The 22,981-nt window shown below is 33.6% G+C and overlaps 1 protein-coding gene across 2 annotated transcripts in view; it reads right to left on the bottom strand.

Annotated features, from left to right (window-relative positions):
* The window catches only part of LOC128238467 (histone deacetylase 8-like), a 71,658-nt gene that overhangs the window by 17,305 nt on the left and 31,372 nt on the right, over positions 1–22,981 (bottom strand). For both annotated transcript variants that reach the window (XM_052954419.1, XM_052954420.1), the window contains exons 6-7: positions 1,711–1,788; positions 963–1,071 (exon numbers count right to left, since the gene is read on the bottom strand). In XM_052954419.1, coding sequence (XP_052810379.1) covers positions 963–1,071; positions 1,711–1,788 — 187 coding nt within the window. The remainder of the gene's footprint in view (positions 1–962; positions 1,072–1,710; positions 1,789–22,981) is intronic.

Here is a 22,981-nt window from a genome sequence, read left to right as displayed (position 1 = left end):
AATACTGGTCATGGCTAACAATTAGGGATGGCAACGAGTAGTAAAATTGGTACTCGAGTACTCGGCCGATCTTTCGATTGAGTACTCGGGTACTCGATTACTCGGAAAAAATGAATTCTTATTTGGGAAAGACAAGATCGTGTATACATGTATCGTTCATGACGTTTATTGTTCATTGGTCGTATTTTTGGTCAATTTCATCTTTAAATCAGAATTTCATAAAGCAATTAAATAAAATTGAGGACAAAATACCCTGTCTTAAACCTAGTTTTATGTTGAGCCATTCTGACAGCATGCCATTTACCATGACGCAGCAAGTCACATTCTTATAAACTGCCTGTTTTGCGTGATACATTTTGTCATTAATAGTACTGTATTATTGTTGTTTACCTCATTAATATTCATAATTCTTGATTTCAGATATCAACCAATCAATTGTGATAATCATTACAAAAATAGTTAAAATACACCCAATAAGATATCAATGCTCGTTACGGTCGCTACTTGTTCGCTTGTTAGCATCCATTGTTTTGCGAAAGGTCTCTAATTGGTAAGCAATAGAATTGTGTAGGTGAAAGTTCATCAAAACTTCGCTAATTGACATCAGTGCAAATTGGAAATAGGGGCCCTTTGTTGACAGTTTGCAACTCTCAACTAATTTATTAGGGTCAATTGTGTACACAGCGGGGATTAGGGGGACCATATATTGCCCTCTTGGCAACTAACCAGATCTGTAACTTTGTCTGTAAATCGTGTTTTTGGTGATTTTTCTAGATTTTTAAAAAAAATTACGAGTACTCGAGTAGTGATTTGGTACTCGAGTACTCGGACGATCGATCGAGTACTCGGATGATCGATCAAGTACTCGGGTACTCGTTGCCATCCCTACTAACAATTAATGTGAAAGTCTGATTGCAAACAAAAGAGCAGGCAGATGATGTTGAGAGCATTATAATGTTTACCTGCACACTAGAGCAGAGAATTCAGTGTCCCTGATACCATCTCGTAGCGGAATATTGACGGTATGGTAGCGTCCTTTTCCAAAACCGACATCATTTATACTGCCAGTTCCTGGAACACGAGGATTATTTACTAAAGGGAAACTCTTCAACAGTAAATCTTGTTAATCTTCTTTCCAATTAATGATCAAATGATCAAGTTATGCCAATTTTCTTTTTCTTACCAATATTACCGTATACATGTACACATATCTCAATTTTGATGAAATTTAAATTCTAGCTGGTTGCTCAAAACATGATCAATATTGCTTTTTATTCTCCGGCCAAGAGGCCGCAACTAATCCTTCTAATGCTGGAGAAAAATAATGCCTGAAATTTCCAGAGGTACATGTAGTATTAAAATTTTAATACAGGGCTTTTTCTATAGTACCCACGGGTTTGACTATCGGACCCATTCCCAAAGCAAAATATATGATATTTTTCCCGATCTTCAGAAAAAAATCCCAATCAAAAGTAAAAACAAAAAAAACTAAAAACTAAAAGCTTGTTCTTTTAATTGTAAAATTTCCCAATTTAGAAAAAGCCCTGGAAAATTTTAATGAAATTTTCAGAGGGGAATAAAAATTACAATTACATCTGCAATTATATATAAAGTTAATACTTCTTACATCTGCATATTGTTTTTAATTTTAATAGTTTTATTAATACTGTACATAAGTTAATGTGTGTTAGAAATATCTTAAAAGTTAACCTGGGAAGAAGCCAACATCATGTTTGTGTACCGACACAGTCATCACTTTGTTAGTGGAACAAAAAGCATCCTCCACTCCTGTAAAACAAACGTAAAACTTAAATAGCATAATGCATAAAGCATTTATTTTAAAGAAAATTGGCATATCTCTGTCTTCGAAATAACACCCTTACCTGTAGCCAGGGCAAGAAATACTAGAGCTATCGTAGAGTGATTAATACCCCCACACACCCATGTGTCAGTAATACTGACTGGATAGAACAAAATGAAATTAAGTGGTTTAAACCCCCAGTAAATTTACATTTTACTGACCGTTCCAAGGCGGTACCTTACAATCCTTGATAAACACACCTATTTTTTTATATATAAATAGAAAATTAAAGAAGTCCTGTTTTAAATGAGACATGACAAAAACTAGGTAAGCAAATGTTAAAGAAACACCTGGAAATTTGACGCTCAACCATTTACGATATTACTTTATTCAGGATTGTTGGGATAAGAGTGAGGTTGTGCACATAAACTGGTTTAAACCCCCAGTAAATTTACATTTTACTGACCGTTCCAAGGCGGTACCTAACAATTCTTGATAAACATACCTAGTTTTTTATATATAGTATGTATGCACTGTGCTGTTTGTGGAGTTTTGTGCTGTTCTTCCATGTTTCTTGTTTGAGATTTTATGTTTTATGTCTTTGGCATTGACCCTGTGCCATTAAACCGGGTTTATAATGTTTAAACTTTTTGCTACTGAGCTTGTTTCTGTAGCTTTTTCGCATAAATAATGACATTAGACATGCAGGTTTTTTTCCGGTATTTTGGGAATATGACCTATACCCGTGAGATTTGGAATTTTCGCGTTAATTTGGCAAAATTGGGAAATTCTTCATAAATAATTAAGGATATAATTTATATAATACTATAATGATTAACATTGGCATTTTCAACATAATATGCAGTGACTCTGATAACATGTTGCATTATTTAATCCCTTGTTTTAACTCTTAAAAAAGTCAATTGTTTGATTAACAAGTTCTTAGCTGGGAGATTGGTCATCTTGATGATGCATACAATTCTCATCGCTGCATCAAAATTGCCAAATGCTTAAAGAAAATTGTAAACCTTATTTCAAGATCATTTGTAGTTATTGTAATAAAATTTGCTAAAATTGTTATTTATATGAAATAAACATAAAAGTGTTACAATAACGTCAACAAGACAACCACCAAAACATTGCTGCTGCATGAGGTATTGGAACCAAGATATTATATTACATACATGCCATATTTTTTAAAGCTGCACTCTCACAGATATACCATTTTTACAACTTTTTTATTTTTTTGTCTTGGAAAGTGCAAATTTTTGCTTGAATATCTGCAAACCAATGATATAAGATTGCTGACAAAAGATCAAATCGTATTTTTTTCTTATTTCCGTTCGAAAATTAATGTTTTATGGCTTAAACCGCTACTAACGGTTTAAGAAAAATGCATAAAACATAAATTTTTAAACCTTTATATAAAAATCCGCGATCTAATTTTTGTCACCCGTCTTATTTATTGGTTTCCATGGATTTTTGCAAAAATTGGCTTGTTCAAAGACAAAAATTAAAAAAGTTGTCAAAACGGTCAATCTGTGAGAGTGCAGCTTTAAAGGCTCCGAGATAATTTTGTTTAGAATATCTGGGATTTGGGTCACATACCAGGGGATTTTCATTATCACCAGCCCAGCGCTTTGGGGCGCATGCCAATTCACTTTGTTTATCCCTTTTTTCTTACACTTTATTTATATTTCTATGAGACACTGTCATATTCCATAATAAAAACACTCACTTGCATAACCAAATACTTCATAGAAAATTATATTTCAGAGACAATTTAATGGGCTTACCTTCTTCTTAAATTGGATACAAAATCTGCTGTCTATTAAAAATGATGACTTTCAGACTCATAGAGAAAATGAAATGAATATATCAATATTTTTCATTTCTTCCAATTTCCAAATAGTCAGACTTGTTTGCAATTGATACAAAAAACAAATGAGTGATTTTTTGTAAAATTTCATCAACATGTTTCCTTCGGCATTCATCAAAAAGTAAATACAGCGTCATTATAATAAATAGATACTCGGTCATTTCACCTAGTTGTCTACTTTCATTTTCACTTCTCAGTTCTGTCAATGTCATGTATGTAAACATGTAGGTGAGGCATGACAAAGAACAGCATTGTCTATTAGTTAATTTAATTCCCTTCTGCACTGAATAATTTACTGTCAACTTTAAGGTAGCTCACCCCTAATGAAAACCTCCACTTGAAACTCTTCAATTTTAATGCTTTAGCCTATGTTCTTAAGCACAGGACTACAAATCTTTTGAGGGTTTCAAGGTTAAGTGGTTCGAATCCAGCCAGAAGCACAAATATATTATTCTTTTTTCTTCTTTGTTTTCATAAGCTTACATTTTTTTACAAAATTTATTATTGCATTTTCATTAAAAAGTAATTAAGTACATTTTTATTACATACATATTAGTAAAGATTTTATAACTTGCAGGCACGGCTGAAGTAGTTGGTTGGGAATTAAAACTTTATTTTTTCTAAAATGAGACGGTAAAACATTTTAATTTTTTGGCATAATGTTCCCAAAAGATTAAAGATAATTTTTAATAATGAACAGGTCATGAGTATTTCTAGAACTTGTTATTTTTGCTTTTAAACATCGGTGTTCCAATTTCACGCATTCAAAACAGTATGTTAAAATTGAAATACCATCTGGCTATTTCAGTACAGTATGATTATATTTGTTGGTGATGTGATCAATAATGTATTATTTCAGAAAGCAAATATATTTCTTGTTACTCTGATACCAAATTATTACCAAAATGTTGAAAAATAAAAGAAATAAAGGATTGTTTTTGTCTCTCGGGTGATGTCGTTTTTATGGACAATTCTGAAATGGGGATAGGGTAATGCAAATTTGAATAAAATTGTTAATTTGAATGTAAATTTCTTTTAAATTTTGTTTTTGAATCCAGGAAATGATACACATTAAGAAATTATCAAGACATTATTAGACATTGTCTGTCCGTCTTTCTGAACACCACATTTTTTCTGTCAAAAACCATTATAGGAAATATCTTGGAAGCTGGGAAGGTCAATATAATTATAATGTTAAAATTGGTCAGACTCACTCACAGTTCCCCTTAATTAAATCTCGACCGCTAATAGAGTGATGGGGTTAAAAACTAGCTATAGGTCACTGGTCAAATTTTAGTAAAAAAACCTTATAGAGAAATTTTATTTGGTCAAATATTGATAAAACTTTATCAAAATGTTATCCTTTATGAACTCTTGGATTAATTTAAATATAGATGATGTGGTTTCAAAAACTAGGTCACTAGGTCAAATATTAGATTTTTGTCCAGAAACATTGGTTACCGTACAATGTTACCCTTGACCAAGTCTCAACCGCTTGTAAAATTGGATCACATGGGGTCAAAAACTAGGTCACTAAGGCAAATATGGGTGCTTTTCAAAATAATGAGGCAAAAGTGTGACATAGGTTTTGAAAATTCAAACCCAGTTTTCAATCATGATTGTCACCTATTTTACATGAAAGTAAATACTTCAAATTACACAGAAATAGCTTTGAGGAAGTCTCAGGAAATACAAATAAAAAAATATTTTGACCTTAAGGTATTAACCATGTAATACAACTTGGGAAACATTAGGTAACATCGACATATATCGCCACTCGCTGTAATATATCGAGACGAACATCGGGCAACTTAATATCTTACTATTTTTAGATACACACGGTATTTTCCCGCTATTCATAGGTCAATAATGGAATTTCTACATCGTAGTATTAATTTGGAAACTCTGTTATGTTTTTCTCATGAATATACATTTAAAATAAATAAACACTTAAAGTGCACGCTGACAGTTTATTACGATACATCTAAAAATTTGAGTCATTATGGTAAAACATGGATTATAAGTGAATTATTCGCTTAAGAGAAGATTTTCTGTCGAAAAAACGAACTGTCAATGCATGGAACTGGGATATTCAGATATTCGTATCAAAGGGCTATGAATGTAAGTATCCTTGAGCAGTTTTGTACGTTGATGTGTTCAAAAACGTTGTTTTTTTAATTTATCTTTGGAATTCTTAAATCATTTTTATTAGCTAAATGTTAAGACAGCATGTTCATATTTTTACATGTACTTATGTACATGTTACATATTTTACATGTACTTATGTACATGTTATATATTTTTATATGTACTTATGTACATTATTTATGTATATGATATGAGTATGTAATCTTTAATATGATTGTTTTATCTTAGAAAAATATTAGACTTAAAATTGTGTTTAAAAATGATGTGTTTTGGTACGTGCCCAATTTTAACATACCATAATACATGTACATGCCCGTTATTTGTTTACAAAATGCATATTTTTAAAATTAACCTGTGAGAAAAAATTGTACGTGTTTTGACTGCTTGGACACTAGCGACATTTATTTGCTTGGTGACAGGTGTTGGTCTCGTTAAAACCCCAAACTGTCGTAAATTATTATTTACCATATGCACAACAACTACACATTTGTGCCTACCACCCCTTACTCTTGGCTAAAATGGATATAAGTGCAGAATGTATAATTCTTGTGCATTTGTATTTTACAGTGGTAGTTTCTGCTGGTTGATAATCAGAAGTCTAATTTCTTTCAGGCAGGAAAATGACTGAATATTACTTAGTCAACAACACTGGGTTATGAAGAATTCCAGCCTGCATTAAATACTATGTTGGATCCTTGAGAGCGGATTTGACAGCCATGTCTATCCACAAGGCAGTCGCATCTGATAGAGATGATGTGAGTAATTTCATATAATATATATCATAAAACATATTTTACTTGGTTTTTGTTTTTATATACACACTGTAATCAAGTGGTGGTGGTGGTGGTGGTGGTGATCAAGTGGTGGTGGTGGTGGTGGTGATGATGATGATGATGAATTTGATTGATAAATTTAATAATTTATTTATATATACATGTATGTATCAGCTTGTTGTTGTTGTTTTTTTAAAAATGTCGAGAAATATTATACTTCTTATATTTTATTTTGTATATGTATGACAGTATAATTATCTATACTAATTAGTTAGAAAGGCTTTAAAGTACAACTTTTTTCCTTTACAGCACTAAACTTTGTAGATGAGAAAAGTACCTGAAGGGGCATGAAAACCAAATCAGCATTGACTCAGCATTGAGTAGTTATCATCTGTGCACACAAGTACAAACGCATGGGAACAGACAAAACTTCAAATATTGAAGAGTGAAGAATTATTGTGAAAAAATCTAAATGTTAGAATACCAATGACAAGATAAAACAGATAGACATCAAATTACCCAAAGAGAGTGTTTACAAGTTATAATATTAAAATAACATTCACTCTGACATTTTGGAGGGGCATTTCCGCCTGCTCAGTATTCTTGTTTCTTCACATATGTTACTTCAAAAGTACACTCATTCTTTTAAACTCTGTATTCTGGGTTAGAATTATAAGTAAAATTCATTTATTTGAAAGAGTACAGTTTATGAATAAGTCCAATTAAGCTTTATAAATTTGTACAAGAAACAGGTTGATTTTTAAGCATTTTAATAGCTATAAAAATGTATGGTTACATGACATTATGTATATTTTCTTCAAAAGTGGACGGTAAACTATCATAAATTGTCTTTTAAATTGTTCAATAGACATCATAGATAATATTTAAAATGATTTCAGCAGCTTGCCTTATATTTAACTATTTTTTTTATGAATTTTATAAAACTGCTATAAATTTTCAAACATCGAAAAACTGCTCTTTTCCGAAGACTGACACAAGATCAATCAAAATGATTTTTTTCCATGTGTATCAATAATGTGTTCGTTTGAACTTAAGTTTTCTGTTAACTGAAGTTTATTTAACCAGATACTGTTGTGTTAATTTCATAATCTCTGATAATGCAAAAAAAATTCAAAAATAGACAAAATATTTACTTGTCGCTCTTTGTAGCCCTTGGAGTTTAATTGGGGGTGGGTGTTATGAAACATAAATAACTTTTTTAACTCATGGTAAAAAATCTTCAAAATTTGGATAAAAGTCCCATATTGTACCGTGATTATAACTATGTTGTCGGTTAAAGCTTTTATAAAAGTATGTATTACGCGCCTTAAATCCAAATATTGTGAACATTTCTTACAATATGGGTGATATAAAAACTGTCTTATGACAAGAACCAAGCATAAATCATATGCTTTTTCTGAATTATATAATCAGTAATTGGTACTTGTGTGTAGTCATGTGCATGCATAATAACTCAGTTGTTCAAGAAAAATCAAAAAAATCAACACATTTTGTCTAAATTTGAAACCAACAAGAGCTGTCACAGTATGTGACGAATGCCCCCGAATGTGACATTGACCTACGAACAAGGTCAGTACATGAAAAGTTGACCTTGCCTTTACGTGTCAAATACATATGGCAAGTTATTTTAAATTGCCTCTGAACATAAAAAATACCACCCATACTTGACAACCTACACTGTTATGTCCTTATATTCAGAATTCCCTTGTGAATAAACACTGTATCTTTCACCTTAGAGGAAGGGACATGGGTCTTGCACAAGAAACGTCGTCTTCGTATGTGGAACACATGTAGCAAGTGATTTTAAAATCTGTCCATACAAGGGAAAGTTACAGCCCGGACAGGACAACCTATGTCCTTATATGCAGCACTCCATTGTGAATAAACACTAAGTGTGACCTTGACCTTTGAGGTAGGGACACGGGTCTTGCACGCGACACGTCGTCTTTGTATGTGGAACACATGTGGCAAGTTATTTTAAAATCTGTCTATACATGGGAAAGTAACAGCCCGGACACGACAACCTATACTCTATGTCCTTATATGCAGCACTCCATTGTGAATAAACACTAAGTGTGACCTTGACCTTTGAGGTAGGGACACGGGTTTTGCACGCGACACGTCGTCTTGGTATGTGGAACACATGTGGCAAGTTATTTTAAAATATGTCCATACAAGGGAAAGTTACAGCCCGGACACGACAACCTATACTCTATGTCCTTATATGCAGCACTCCATTGTGAATAAACACTAAGTGTGACCTTGACTTTAGAGGTAGGGACACGGGTCTTGCACGCGACATGTCGTCTTGGTATGTGGAACACATGTGGCAAGATATTTTAAAATCTGTCCATACAAGAGAAAGTTACAGCCCGGACACGACAACCTATACTCTATGTCCTTATATGCAGCACTCCATTGTGAATAAACACTAAGTGTGACCTTGACCTTTGAGGTAGGGACACGGGTCTTGCACGCGACACGTCGTCTTGGTATGCCGGAACACATGTGGCAAGTTATTTTAAAATCTGTCTATACATGGGAAAGTAACAGCTCGGACACGAAAACCTATACTCTATGTCCTATATGCAGCACTCCATTGTGAATAAACACTAAGTGTGACCTTGACCTTAGAGGTAGGGACACGGGTCTTGCACGCGACACATCATCTTGGTATGTGGAACACATGTGGCAAGTTATTTTCAAATCTGTCCATACAAGGGAAAGTTACAGCCCGGACACAACAACTATACTCTATGTCCTTATATGCAGCACTCCATTGTGAATAAACACTAAGTGTGACGTCTTGGAATGTGGAACACATGTGGCAAGTTATTTTAAAATCTGTCCATACAAGGGAAAGTTACAGCCCTGACACGACAACCTATACTCTATGTCCTTATATGCAGCACTCCATTGTGAATAAACACTAAGTGTGACCTTGACCTTTGAGGTAGGGACACGGGTCTTGCACGCGACACGTCGTCTTGGTATGTGGTACACATGTGGCAAGTTATTTTAAAATCTGTCCATACAAGAGAAAGTTACAGCCCGGACACGACAACCTATACTCTATGTCCTTATATGCAGCACTCCATTGTGAATAAACACTAAGTGTGACCTTGACCTTTGAGGTAGGGACACGAGTCTTGCACGCCACACGTCGTCTTGGTATGTGGAACACATGTGGCAAGTTATTTTAAAATCTGTCCATACAAGGGAAAGTTACAGAGCCGGACGGACGGACGGACGGACGGACGGACGGACGGACGGACGGACGGACGGACGGACGGACGGACGGACGGACGGTGCGATTTTAATATGCCCACCTTTGGGGGGCATAAAAATAAGTTGTTACCTCTCAAAGTTTTTGCTGTAATTAAAACAAGAATCAAATAAGGGGAAAATCTACATTAATCTCACCTTATGCATCTTTATAGACCACATACCAAATTTCAAAAATGTATTGTAACTTACAATTGCCAAATTTTTCATTTCAAAATTGAACTATTTTTCAGTGCACACTCTGGGGACACATATTGAAAGCCAATATAATACGCATTTATAATACCTTTTATGTTAATAAAATAACTATTTGTGATCAACCTAAGACATTTCTGTGTATATGATAGAGTGTATTCCTCAAAATTTCTTCAGTATCACATTTTTCACAACAATTTCCTCAAAATTCAACAGCATGTAATGATGCAAATGGAAAATAGTGGCTAAGAGAACAACTTACAGCAAACAATCACATATATAACATTTATTGCTTCATATCGAGTCTTAAAATAAGAAATTATCATCAATGGTAATATAAAGTACCAGAATTCATACATGTTTAGTGCTTTGTTATGTAATAATATTTTTTAATAGTGTAATTATTTTTGTAACTTAACTATTCTTGGTAAACATTTTTACAATAAGAGGAACTGTACTTTCAGTAAAGCTTGAAACAATACTGTAAATGAGTGAAAGATTACATTGGAGCCTACATAATTAAATTTCTAAACAATGGAATAAAATATGTCCACTGAGAGCGTGATAAAGTTTTTGGTCTCAATGCACCTGTTACCATTAAAACTTTTGTGAACATGTCTGAATTTAAGAGATGCCTCTTTGCCTTTGGCATCCTGTTCAATAGAATAGTATATTTTTTATCAGGCATTATATAATAATTAAATTCAAGAAAATTCTCAACTTTTGGTTTCCACAAGGATTTAAATTCACCTGGCACGGTAAAAGCATGGTTTTACTTTGGTCCATTTTTAGGCGCTCAAATTGTCAAAGACATTTCTTGCAACTCCACATATTCTTAGCATTGCTTGTGTATACTAGCTAGCTGCCTTTTTAATTTTTTCCTGATTTAGTTGGTGTGACTATGACTGACATGAATAGAAGTAGTTCTTTGGAGTTCGTGGTCTTAAGACTACCTGCACGCATGCGCAGATAGTCTAAAAACTATTGAACAAAATTGTTTTGGCAAGAACATGCTAAGACATGTCCAAGAGGCATGCATGTAGAGTTATAGGGGTCAACTGATAGTCAAATCTATATTCTTTCAATAGTATTTCAGACAAATTAAACCTTTATAATCTGTTTCAATACTTTAAAAAAACAAAGTAGCTTTATTTGATCCCCAATAATTCTGTTCAATAATCAAAGCTTGAGTAAAGCTACTTAGATATTTTATTTTATCAGGAACTGATTTATAGAACTTATACTCTTGTATTACATTTTTAAATTTCATAAATTAATTCTTCAGCAAACAGTAGATTCTCACATAAGTAACTGCTGTCACTATATTTATAGCACCTTTATTATTCTATGACCTGCATCATCATAAGAATTTAAGGCTTATATATCAACATAAGCCGGACAAACTGTGAACATTATAAACTGGTCAGAGAGTCTTGGACTATTTCAATGAAACTATACTTCAAGCTTGATTAAATCTTAATGCCTCTTAATCAGTATTATTACAGTGACTTCAATGGTCAGGTATAAAAAATAAGTCATTCTTGGGCATAAGTATAATAAAGTTACAAAGGCTAACTTGGATACTTGTCAACGTTATTCACCGGAGGCATCGCCAACCTTGTGCAAGTGTGTGTGGTGTAATCAGTTCTTAATACAACGTAAAGGGTAAGGCATTTTGAACTTTATTTTGTACAACTTACTTGTGAGTAGATATAAACGAGTTCAATTTAGGTTGATGCATATTTTTTTAATTTTAAACCTGCACTCTCACTGATTGAACGTTTTGACAAATGTTTTTATTTTTTGTCTTTAAACGAGCCAACCTTGGCGAAAATGCTTGCAAACTAGTTATATAAGAGTGCAGACAAAACATTAGATCGCAGAAATTTTATAGTCAAGTTCTAAAATTGATGTTTTATGCATTTTTCTTAAACCGTTAGTAAGCCATAAAAAAATAATTTTCGAACGGAAATAAGAAAATCTGCGAGCTGATCTTTTGTTAGCCGACTGTTATCATTGGTTTGCAAATAGTAATGCTCTCTCCAAGACAAAAAACAAAAAAGTTGTAAAAATGGGTAAATCTGTGAGAGTGCAGCTTTAATTATGCATTATCATGTTTAACTAATTTGACTTTAATGATCAAAATAAAAATTTAGGTTCAGGTTAAAAATGTTAGCGGTATTTTTACGCTTTTTTAACTTGGGAATTTGTGGCTACATACCTGTTAATTAAAAAAGAACATTTATAAAGGTTCATTTTTAGGGATATGACTAACAGAACTCATAAATACACAGTGATGTTGAAAAACATAGGTGAGGAGCAGAAACTGTCTTTTTGGTTTTCTCTTTTGAGTTATCACTCATTCTAGCATAATAAACACACACAGTGGTTTCATCTAAAGACATTGTTTAATCCTGTTGTAAGGAATTTGGTGTTTTCAATGTAACAGACTCTAGCCATTTCTGTAGATGAATAGAAATATATTTCCGAAAGATAAACATAAGATTATTATCATGGACTTTCTAAATACAATGTAAAGGCTAGTGGGGTTTGAATTGAAATTCTCGTGCACCGTCCGCTTTCAACCGTAAGAAGACACTTTTTCAATAGCTCTGCCGGGGGTAATGTCGTATAATTACAGTTAACGGTGCTAAGCTGGTCAAACAATTCAATAAATAGCATGGAAACCAGCTTGATAACCAAGTCAAAAATCGCGTGGTAGAAATTTAGGTTTATAGGAAATGCACATATAGTTATTAGTTTAATGTAAGTGACATTATGGTCTATCTATTACAAGTTAAAATGGCACTTTGATAAACATTTTGCTTAAATGTTTAAGACTTTAATGAAAATGAACTTTTGCGTAATGTTCAATTTCATGAAAGCTAATAATTCGCCAACATGGATTAAATAAACACATACAGGACTTAACATAGTGTGTTGAAAAAAATGAAAAATATTGTAGGCGACATTACAGTCTAAAAAATGATAGAATATAGTGGGGGCAGAAGATATTGTAGCAAATATATTATGATCTGTATATTTATACAATGGGAGCTCTAGTTATATAATCTGCCTTCTCCTTGCCCAAAAAAACAATCAGAAACATGGGAGATAAGTTTCAATCATTCAAAATGAAAATGATCCGTAACAGAGCTTAATTTTACTTTTAGATAGTATTTTAGTTTACAGATTACCATGAGTGTATTGCAAGGTAGAAATGGTTAATTTCATTTTGGACATATTGTTAAGAAAAAATAGAAGCTCAACTTATGAGTGTTAAGCAATTTGACAGTCAAATTGACACTGCCGGACAGATTTCAGTATAAAAAAAAAGATTAGAAAATTGATAACTGTGTTCATTTTTATTTTTATATTTCGGTCCAAAACAGCGAAGTGAGAGAAAATGTATAAATACACAAACATTGTCTGACATTCAAAGTATTTTGTCATCCCAAAATTAACAGTGGACATTCTTAATTTACTTCGCTGTGGGGTTTTTTACAACAAAGGGAAGTCACCTTCACCGTCTTTTTCTCATGTAAGCAGTTGTCATAATTGTCACACTTTTGCTTAAAAGATGTTTACACACACCATTCAGTGAACAACTTGTGGTCAATGCTCTTGATGCACCCTAACCCTATAGAATGTGACTGGCACTCTTTTGAGTTTAGCATTATTATACACCAGGGATGGAAACTAACGGTTGCCCGTTCACCTGAGGCGAGTTATTTTCAGATCGGGCGAGTGAATTATCTCAGATGGTAATCCGGCCGGGCGATAAGTTTTTTTTGGGAACACGTTTTCTTTTTCATTTTGCAAATATTCTTGTCGTAAAAATGACAGATCAAAACAAACAGCAGATGCTTGTTTTTGCTTCAACAAATGATCAATGCACTCACCCCTCTCGGCACTATTGTTATATCCATTGAAATCGCTCGATACTTATGCTCTGGCCCGAACAGCCGTTTTATTCTTTATCGCAATGGTGGCGCCCTAGTTGACCGTTGTTGTGACATTTTATAAACAATGTGGCGTTTCCTAGATGGTGCGAGTCCTCTAATAAACGTCAACGGCAAACAAAAAAGTGATAAAAAAATCTACAATCATGAATATGATTAATCAAAACGTAAACGTGAATTACAAAACAAGTTATATGGTTTTAAGAAGGAAATCAAATTTAACATTGTTTTTTTCTAGCTAAAAAATATGGGATCATAGATTATAAGATGGGCAACCAAAACCCAAAAGTTGGTTGCCCAGACGGGCAACCATGCTGGCAAAGTTACTTTCCATCCCTGTACACATATTCAACCAACTGTCCTCAAAATTTAAAGGGGCTACTGAGCAACCATGACCAATTAGTTATCTAAGTTTAGGATCATCAAACATGTTTAAGTCATTATAAAACAATTTAAATATATATATCTATTATTGTTATATTGTAATGATGCTGTTGATGTATATACAAAAAATCTAAATTTATTGACTTATTAACTGTTACTTATTGACCCTTTATTTCTGTTACAGATTTGGTGTTAGTTTGCAGCTTACAGAATTGACATCAGTCCCAACATGGCCTTTCTGAAAGAAGAACTGTTAAAAAAGAAATCAATGTTTTTCGTTTTTATCTTTTTTATATTAACTGTGACATTTTTAATGAATAGAGTAATAAATAAGAACAAGGACAGCTGCATCAAACGTTTCCCAACGGCAATAATAGTTGGTGTCATGAAAGGAGGAACAGGCACATTAAGAAATTTTCTTGGAAATCATCCACAGATAGAAGTATTGAGACACCCTGGTGAGGCTAAATACTTCAACAAAAATTATGACAAGCCCCTCTCCTGGTATCGTGATCTCATGCCATGTACTTTCTCCAATCAAATAGCTATTGAAAAGACCCCATCCTGCTTTGAGAATAAACACTGCCCTACTAGGATATACAAATTTGACAAAAACATTAAGCTAATATTCATATTACGGGAACCAGTGGAGAGAACAGTGTCAAGTTATTTGCAAATCCATCATGCCGATCATGACAAAACCAATCTTGGATATAAATTCACTAAACATGTGATTCATCCCGATGGAAAGACTGTTAACAGTTCTAGTGAGCCTGTACGGAGATCTAGCTACTCGCTTCATGTGAAAATGTGGTTGGAACAATTTAAACAGTCAAATTTGCATTTCGTAGACGGAGACACATTTCGAACACAGCCTTGGGTGGAGCTCAAGAAGCTTGAACAGTTCTTGGGAGTAGCAGACTATTTTACAAAAGAAATGTTTCCAGTTGATACAAACAAAGGAGAGCGATGTGTAAAAGGACAATCCGGTGATGTGGAATGTATGAATGTTGGCAAGGGTCGGAAGCATCCAGAAATTGATGAAAACACAGTACATTTATTAAAGACCTATTTTTCTCCTTTCAATCACAATTTGTTTGACATGATTTATCAAAAATACCAATGGAACTATTAAATACTATTGCATGTGCATGTGTAGACCATAATTTCACAAAGTTATTTTTAATTTTCATTGTGTTAATGGTTATCATCATTATATCATTTATATTCATATTCAATCTCATTATTTCAAAGTTCTGTTCTAATATTTAAATACAAGTTCTATTCTAACATTTAAAGATAAACATTATATCTTGTTATTGGCTGTAGAGCAATATTTATGCCAAAAGCTACAGAAACATGCTCAGTAGCAAAAAGTTTAAACATAAACCCGGTTTAGTGGCAATGCATGGGCAAACGCCAAAGACATAATTAGAACACAAAATCACGAACAAGAAACATAGAACAGCACAAAACTCTACAAACAGCACAGTGCATAAATACTATATATATATATATATATATATATATATATATATATATATATATATATATATATATAAATAATTGGTATGTTTATCAAGAATTGTTAGGTACCGCCTTGGAACGGTCAGTAAAATGTAAATTTACTGGGGGTTTAAACCATGTGTATTTTCGGCTAAAACACGGTATTTGTCCACCTAAGTGTCTCACCAAGGTGGAAAAATGAACTTCCATGCAGGGCCATGAAATTTTGTCCATTTTTAGTTTAAAGTTTCAGTCATTGGAAATGATATTTGTTTTCCTACAGTCGCTTTTATAAATTTATTTTTTTGGCGACTTTTACATACAGGTCAGTGTAAGGTTACAGACACTACAACAGGCATATAACAACAAAGATTTTAATGGAAACAAGTCTGTATTATTCAGGTAAACACAGAAAACTAACAATTAGAATGTTAACAAACAAATGCATAAAATCTCTGCTTGAGATAAGCATAAAAAAACCATATTTCATCCCAGTTGCGATGAACTCTAAAAATTGACAAAAATGATCACACAACTTTAACTGTAACTTTTAAAGTTTGTAGAACCAAGTGCCCCAAGCACATTGTTTTTCTAAAATAAACACTTTTCCTATCAAGTATAGTCAGTTTCTGCTGTTTATATCAATAGAACATATTTTTTGTATGAGATAGAAATAGACTGCACTACGGTTACGGACTCTACACATTGTAAGAACCAACACATGCTCAACATTTTCTATTTGAAATACACATGTTTGTGTATTTTCAACAGATTAACTTTAACTTTGCTGAGTTCCTGTGTATTGAATTTAAAATGACCTCTTTCATTGACAAGTTCAGGAGCTTCTAGCTTTGAAATGATATGTTCTGTTGGCTCCTGAGAAACGTCTGACTTCTCAGGCCACACATATGCGTTTCCAGCTTTCTTCATATATTTAAGCCCATATTCTGTTTCAGATTTACTTGTAATTTCAGCAACGTAAACACTTATGGGTCCTTTTCTCGGTTTGAGCCCAACGGTAACAAAATCACCAGGTTGAAAGGCTGTATCTTGTTGGGATGTTGTTGCTGCTGTCTCTTCTATTTTTCTCCTCTTGGCTTTTGGTTGCTTGGTCTCCGATTTTCTTTTCAAAGTTATTTGTTTCTGTCCTTTTGTTTGTTCTTTGCAGGTTGCTTTAGGCTGCTCCTTGTTAGATGGTTGTTTCTTCTTTACATTTAGTTTTTCTTGGACTTTACTAATAACATCAAGGTTTCTTTTCTCCCACTTATTAACTATGTCTACATTCTCACATTTTGATGTTACACCATTCACACAAGCATCACAGTAACAACTAAGTTTCCTTGAGTTCAGCTCATAGTCTTTACCAACAGACTTAACAGAGTGCAGCTTCCGTGTTCCAGTTAATGTTTGTACATTTGTTTCTGGTCGGTTTCTATTCACATTTTCAACAAATACAAATTCTCTTCTCGACAGAGTGCTTTTTACCGTGTCCACTACTTCCATTCAGAGTTTCTTGACAAAATTGGTAAACGTCTTCAGCATTACCAAGAACTTTCCTGTTACTTATTACAGCACGATAACAAGCATTCTTTACAGTTGCACCCAACCCATCACAGACATTCTTTCCATGAGACGTTTCAAAGTAGTTTCGAGTCATTTTGGGCTGCTTTCTGAGACTGATATCAGCAAACGCCTTTTTCCCCTTGTACTGGGCTGCACACCCATCAGTCCACTCGTGGAGTTCACCAATCTTCACCCCTCTGCTTTCTAGTAATTTAATGGCTTGATTCTCGAAGACAATTGCTAAATCCGCATCATGTTTGGTTTCTTCACTTATTCCAATGATGGCATGTTTTACTGTAACATCTTTGTCATCAAGACTTTCTTTATAGTAGCACATCATTGGATGTACAGTTACCTGGTTTCTATCAAAGAACCCTGACTGCACTTCACTTTGGAAGACACATGCATAGTTCTCACTGAAATCCATTACCATGGCTACAGATCCCTTTGTTAATTTCTCTACACATACACCCATTTGTTTCTGTTGCCAGGATGCTCTAAATGCATGCTCTGGGTACACCATCATGTCTTTCTCTAAAGCTGTCAAAAACACTTTGAAATCAGCTTCTTTGGGCACACAAGAAACGCAGCGCTTTACTTAGTCATATTTCTTTATTTCAATGCTTTCCCATTGATACCATGACACCATCCCATCTCTGTTCTTTTCTTCCATAGTCGCCAAATACTTTTTAAGGCCTTGTACTCCACATTTTTCACAATTTCTTGACACACATTTTAAAGATGGCTCTTGTTCATAGCTGCAGAATGTTGCATCACTCAGACTCTTCTTATCAATCTTAATGTCTTCTGTCATGTCAGTCTCTTTTACAACTAGTTTCAATGTTGTAAGTGCTTCTACTTTCAGGGCTACATTACAACAAGTCTGGCACAGGCATGACCGTCTGCTTGTCTCGGACACTTTCTTTACATTAACTGGTTTTAGTTTGCTGAATGATGTAAGTCCTATTTTATGATTGGGGTTTCTTGTTTTGTATAACTTGTGTGCTTCTTCTAGTGTCATTGTCATCACATGTTTCTGTAGTGTTTCTTTCATACCAGTCTGAGTTTTGATTCTAACAACATCACGTTTGGATGGCACCTCTGCTTATTTCAGCACTCAGGTAGAACTCTTTCACTGATTGTTTCACATGATCACTTATCACATCACATCTTGTTTTTCTCTGTTTCTTTTTCCACCATTCATTTCTCATATTCCTTGTCTTGTAAGACACATTGATATATTTACTAACTGTGATCTTTTTGTATTTCCTTAGTACTGATTCACGTATTACATCATATGCATGTTTCTTTTCTCTGTCTTTTCGAACACCAATGTTTACTTCGGAAATACTTTCTTTCAAGGAATTCACTATAGCATCTGCTACTTCAAGTTTCTTCTTACAAGCTGGTGTCATTGTTACTCCTTGGTCAGAAAGTACTTTGGATGTTGAAGGTGACTCAATAAGCTTCTTTAAAATGGCGGCTTTCTTCTTTGGTGTCCTAGGCAGAATGCCTTTCACCATTTGCGCTCGTCTGTATACTGTTGCACGGGATAAGTTACTTTTGTTCTGTCTGCTTTCTCCATGACTGTCATTTTCATCAACTGTGTTAACAATTGGAATTGTAGGAGACTTAAGTTTAATTGGCATTCTCCAGGCTTGTGTTCGCTTCACAGCTTTTTTCTTTTTTTCTTCCAGAGCCGGTTTCTTACTCTTTTTAACACCAGGATCTTCATAAGAACATGTTGTTTTCATCTTTTTTCTCTGTTTGTATCTTTTCATTTCTTCAGCTTTTTTCTTTCTTAAGGAGGCTTTTAATTCAGGATCTGAATTGGCCATGAGTTTCACTTTCATTCGAGCTTCCTTCTTTCTTTCTGTGTCTTTCTTTTTGATTTCAGAATATTTTGTGGAGTTTTCTGTTTTCTGACGCATTCTCCATGCCTTGACTTTCAGCCTGTTTTTCTCCTTTTGCTTCTTTTCTATGTCTTCATTCTTTTCAGCATTCATTTCAGCATTTTTTTCAAGTTTCCGGGATCGCAGTGATGATTTTCGGCTCTCTTCTGTAAAAAGACATTCTGAATATTAATTAACCTTAAACGGTTGGGTTCAATGTATACCTTAGAATATTAATATATATGGTATATAAATCTTCATATAAAGACAGGTTTTGTGAAAAGAAAAACCTCAAAAGGTATAAATGTCCCTATATGTTTCAATTGTATTGTTTCTGTTCATAAAAATGTTTTTGAACATACTTACAGTAGACTTAGAAACAAGTGGCCGTATTTTGTAGAGTCTGTAACCTGAGTACAAGTACAAATCAAATATTACTTAAGCTTCAATTCTGTACATTTAACAAGTATCCACTGTGTCTGTGATCTGTATATTATAACACTGATTGTATTCATTGGCATACACGCCAATCTTTATGTAAAAATATTTCATCTCGGCTCCGTAATAGGCTACACAAAATGAAATTGTGTGTCGTACTGTCATAGGATTTCCATTAAACAACCTGTTAAGACCATTTTAGTTTGTTATATGTTGGGCATGGCAATTTCAACAAATAAGCATCACAACATGTGCATTTCATGTGGACAATTGCATTAATTCAGGGCATCATGTACAGACATATGGTTTTGGTTACGGACCCTACGTAACATAGCATGGAATGTTTAGATAAGGATAATACATACCTAGAGCATCACTGGAACCAACACCTTTAGTGTTTTCCATTTGAAAGGACTTCTTGCTGGAATCTGACCGACTATTACCCAAAATAAGCCATTTTCTTAGCTGATTCCATCATTACAGCTGGACTGTTGTATTTCTTAGAAAGGCGGTTGTTTTGGATGATGCAATAATTCATCACAAATATTGTTGCATCAGCCGTTTTATTGGTATTTTCCAATAGTTAAAAGATGATGCAATATTGCACAATAAAAAAAATGCTTTTACCATGAAAAAATATAAGGAAATAAGCTATTGAAAACAATGGAAATTTCAAATCAAAATTTGAAGGCAGATTTTGTAGTGTCCGTAACATTAAATATGTAAAAAAATGCAACTTAAAATCAAAATATTCCAAAAATATTTCAGCCATTAAACATACTCATACAGAGGTTTTTATTTGTGGAATGCCACATTTCTGTCATTAATACATATGTAGATACAAACCCATGGTTACAGACTCTACAGATTTTTTAACCCTGAAAATCTTACAGGTGAACCTCCTTCTTTTTAAGAATGTGAATCATGAATGCCCAAAGCAACAAAAAATTGGAAGTTTGATTAATAGTCAGTCGTACAAAACAGTTATCACTTGTAAATGGGTGAATTTTCAATGTTTTTCATGCATATAACAAGGGATACTTATTGTGATTTTGAAAAATTGGCAAAAGCACCACTTTATGTTAATAAGTCATATTTTCTGTAATAATTTGTCTATTTTCTTGATTTACCCACCAAAATTTAGCACTTGAAATTTTCTATAAGCTGAGGTAATGCATTTTTTCCAAATCATCATGCAAAATAGATATATAACAGTTTGAATATATAAAAAAATCAAATGAGACAGCATAACGCTTGAAAATGGCCATTTTTGGGATATGTTTTTTGCTGTTACTCGAATACAAATTGATATTTTCACTTGAAATTTGGAGGCCAGCAGGAGTGGACTAGGTTACATGCTTTGGCTGCAAAGAATTAAGTTTGAAATCACACACTTTCCTTCAATCTATGTATAACAACCAAAAAATATAAAATGGACAAATACCGTGTTTTAGCCGTTTGTTAAACTCAGAATTACTTATCTAGCTCTAGTTTAAGAATCACTATTATGACTAAAAACTCCTTTTCAAACTTTGCATGTTTTATTTAAAATTATTTTCATTCTATTTGAAATGGATTTTGTTGCTATCTTATAGTCTACATTAAGTAAACTTATTGGTCTCCAGTTTGAGATCACTTCTAAATCTCTGCCTTGTTTTGGAATTAAAGAAATTAAACCTTGTTTCATAAGAAGAGATAAATTACCTTCTGTAAAACATTGATTAATAGCATTGACAAAGAATATTCTTATATCATTCCAAAATATCTTATAAAACTCGGCAGTGAAACCATCAGACCCTGGGCTTTTTTATTTTTCATCTCTTTTAATGCTTGTCTGCATTCGTATTCTGTTCAAATACCTTCACAGCCAGCTTTATCTTCATCATTTAGTTTGACAATTGGTGTTGAGAAAAACTCACTATTGTAATTAAAATCAATATCATCTTTTGTGTATAATTTCTTGTAGAATGTCCGTTGAGCATTCAGTATTTCTGAAGGCTTACTAATAATTTTATTTTCAACTTTCAAAGTGTGTATTGTTTTCATTTCTGCATGCCTTTTTTCAAGGTTTGCAAAGTATTTTGAGTTTTTCTCATTATTTTCAACATGTCGAGCTTTTGCTCTCAAAATATTTCCATTTATTCTTTTAGTGAGTATCTCGTCCAGTTCGCCTTTAAGTTTTGAAATTGCTTCTATTATTTGGTTACTTTCACTCTCTGTATTATTTAGCTTTTGCTCTAAATTAGATATATCGTTTATTATGGTTTTCTCTTTCTCGTTTGTTTTTCGCTTTAAATTTGATGAAAAACTTATTGTTGAGTTTCTTATGATTCCTTTTAATATCTCCCAAAATGTTATGAGGTTTGTTTCCTTATTGATTTCAGCAGTGTTTGTTATGGTATCTTTTATAAGCTGTTGGTATTCGCTAATTAATAGTATACTATTATTTTTTTTTAAATATCCTGGACCCCTTTTGTTATCGGAAAAATTTATTTTTATATATACTAAACAAGAGCACCGCGAAATGGAGCATTATACGCCCAAAGAAGATTCGGCTTGAGGTCCTTTTAATGAAGTGATGATTTGTATAAAGTTATTTGAAAATCGCTTCATTAGTTACCAAGTTATGGCCCGGACACGGAATTGCTAACGGATGAGTAACAAAGATGTGGCCCGGACACAGAATTGCTAAAGCCCCCATGGTGATTCTAGTCTTTGAGGTATGGACCTGGAAATTGCGCGCGACACATCCTTTTAATGTAGTGATGATTTGTATAAAGTTATTTGAAAATCACTTTATTAGTTACCAAGTTATGGCCCGGACACGGAATTGCTAACGGACGAATTACAAAGATGTGGCCCAGACACAGAATTGCTAACGCCCCCCCATGGTGATTCTAGTCTTTGAGTTATGGCCTGGACATGGAATTGCTAACGTCCATGGTGATTCTAGACTTTGAGGTATGGACCTGGAAATTCCATGTGACACATCCTTTTAATGTAGTGATGATTTGTATAAAGTTATTTGAAAATCACTTTATTAGTAACAAAGATGTGGCCCGGACACAGAATTGCTAACGCCCCCCCCCCCCCCCCCATTGTGATTCTAGTCTTTGAGAAATGGACCTGGAAAT

This window comes from Mya arenaria, chromosome 6, assembly GCF_026914265.1.
Source record: "Mya arenaria isolate MELC-2E11 chromosome 6, ASM2691426v1".
Taxonomy (NCBI): domain Eukaryota; kingdom Metazoa; phylum Mollusca; class Bivalvia; order Myida; family Myidae; genus Mya; species Mya arenaria.
This window is presented reverse-complemented; position numbering and strand designations above follow the sequence as displayed.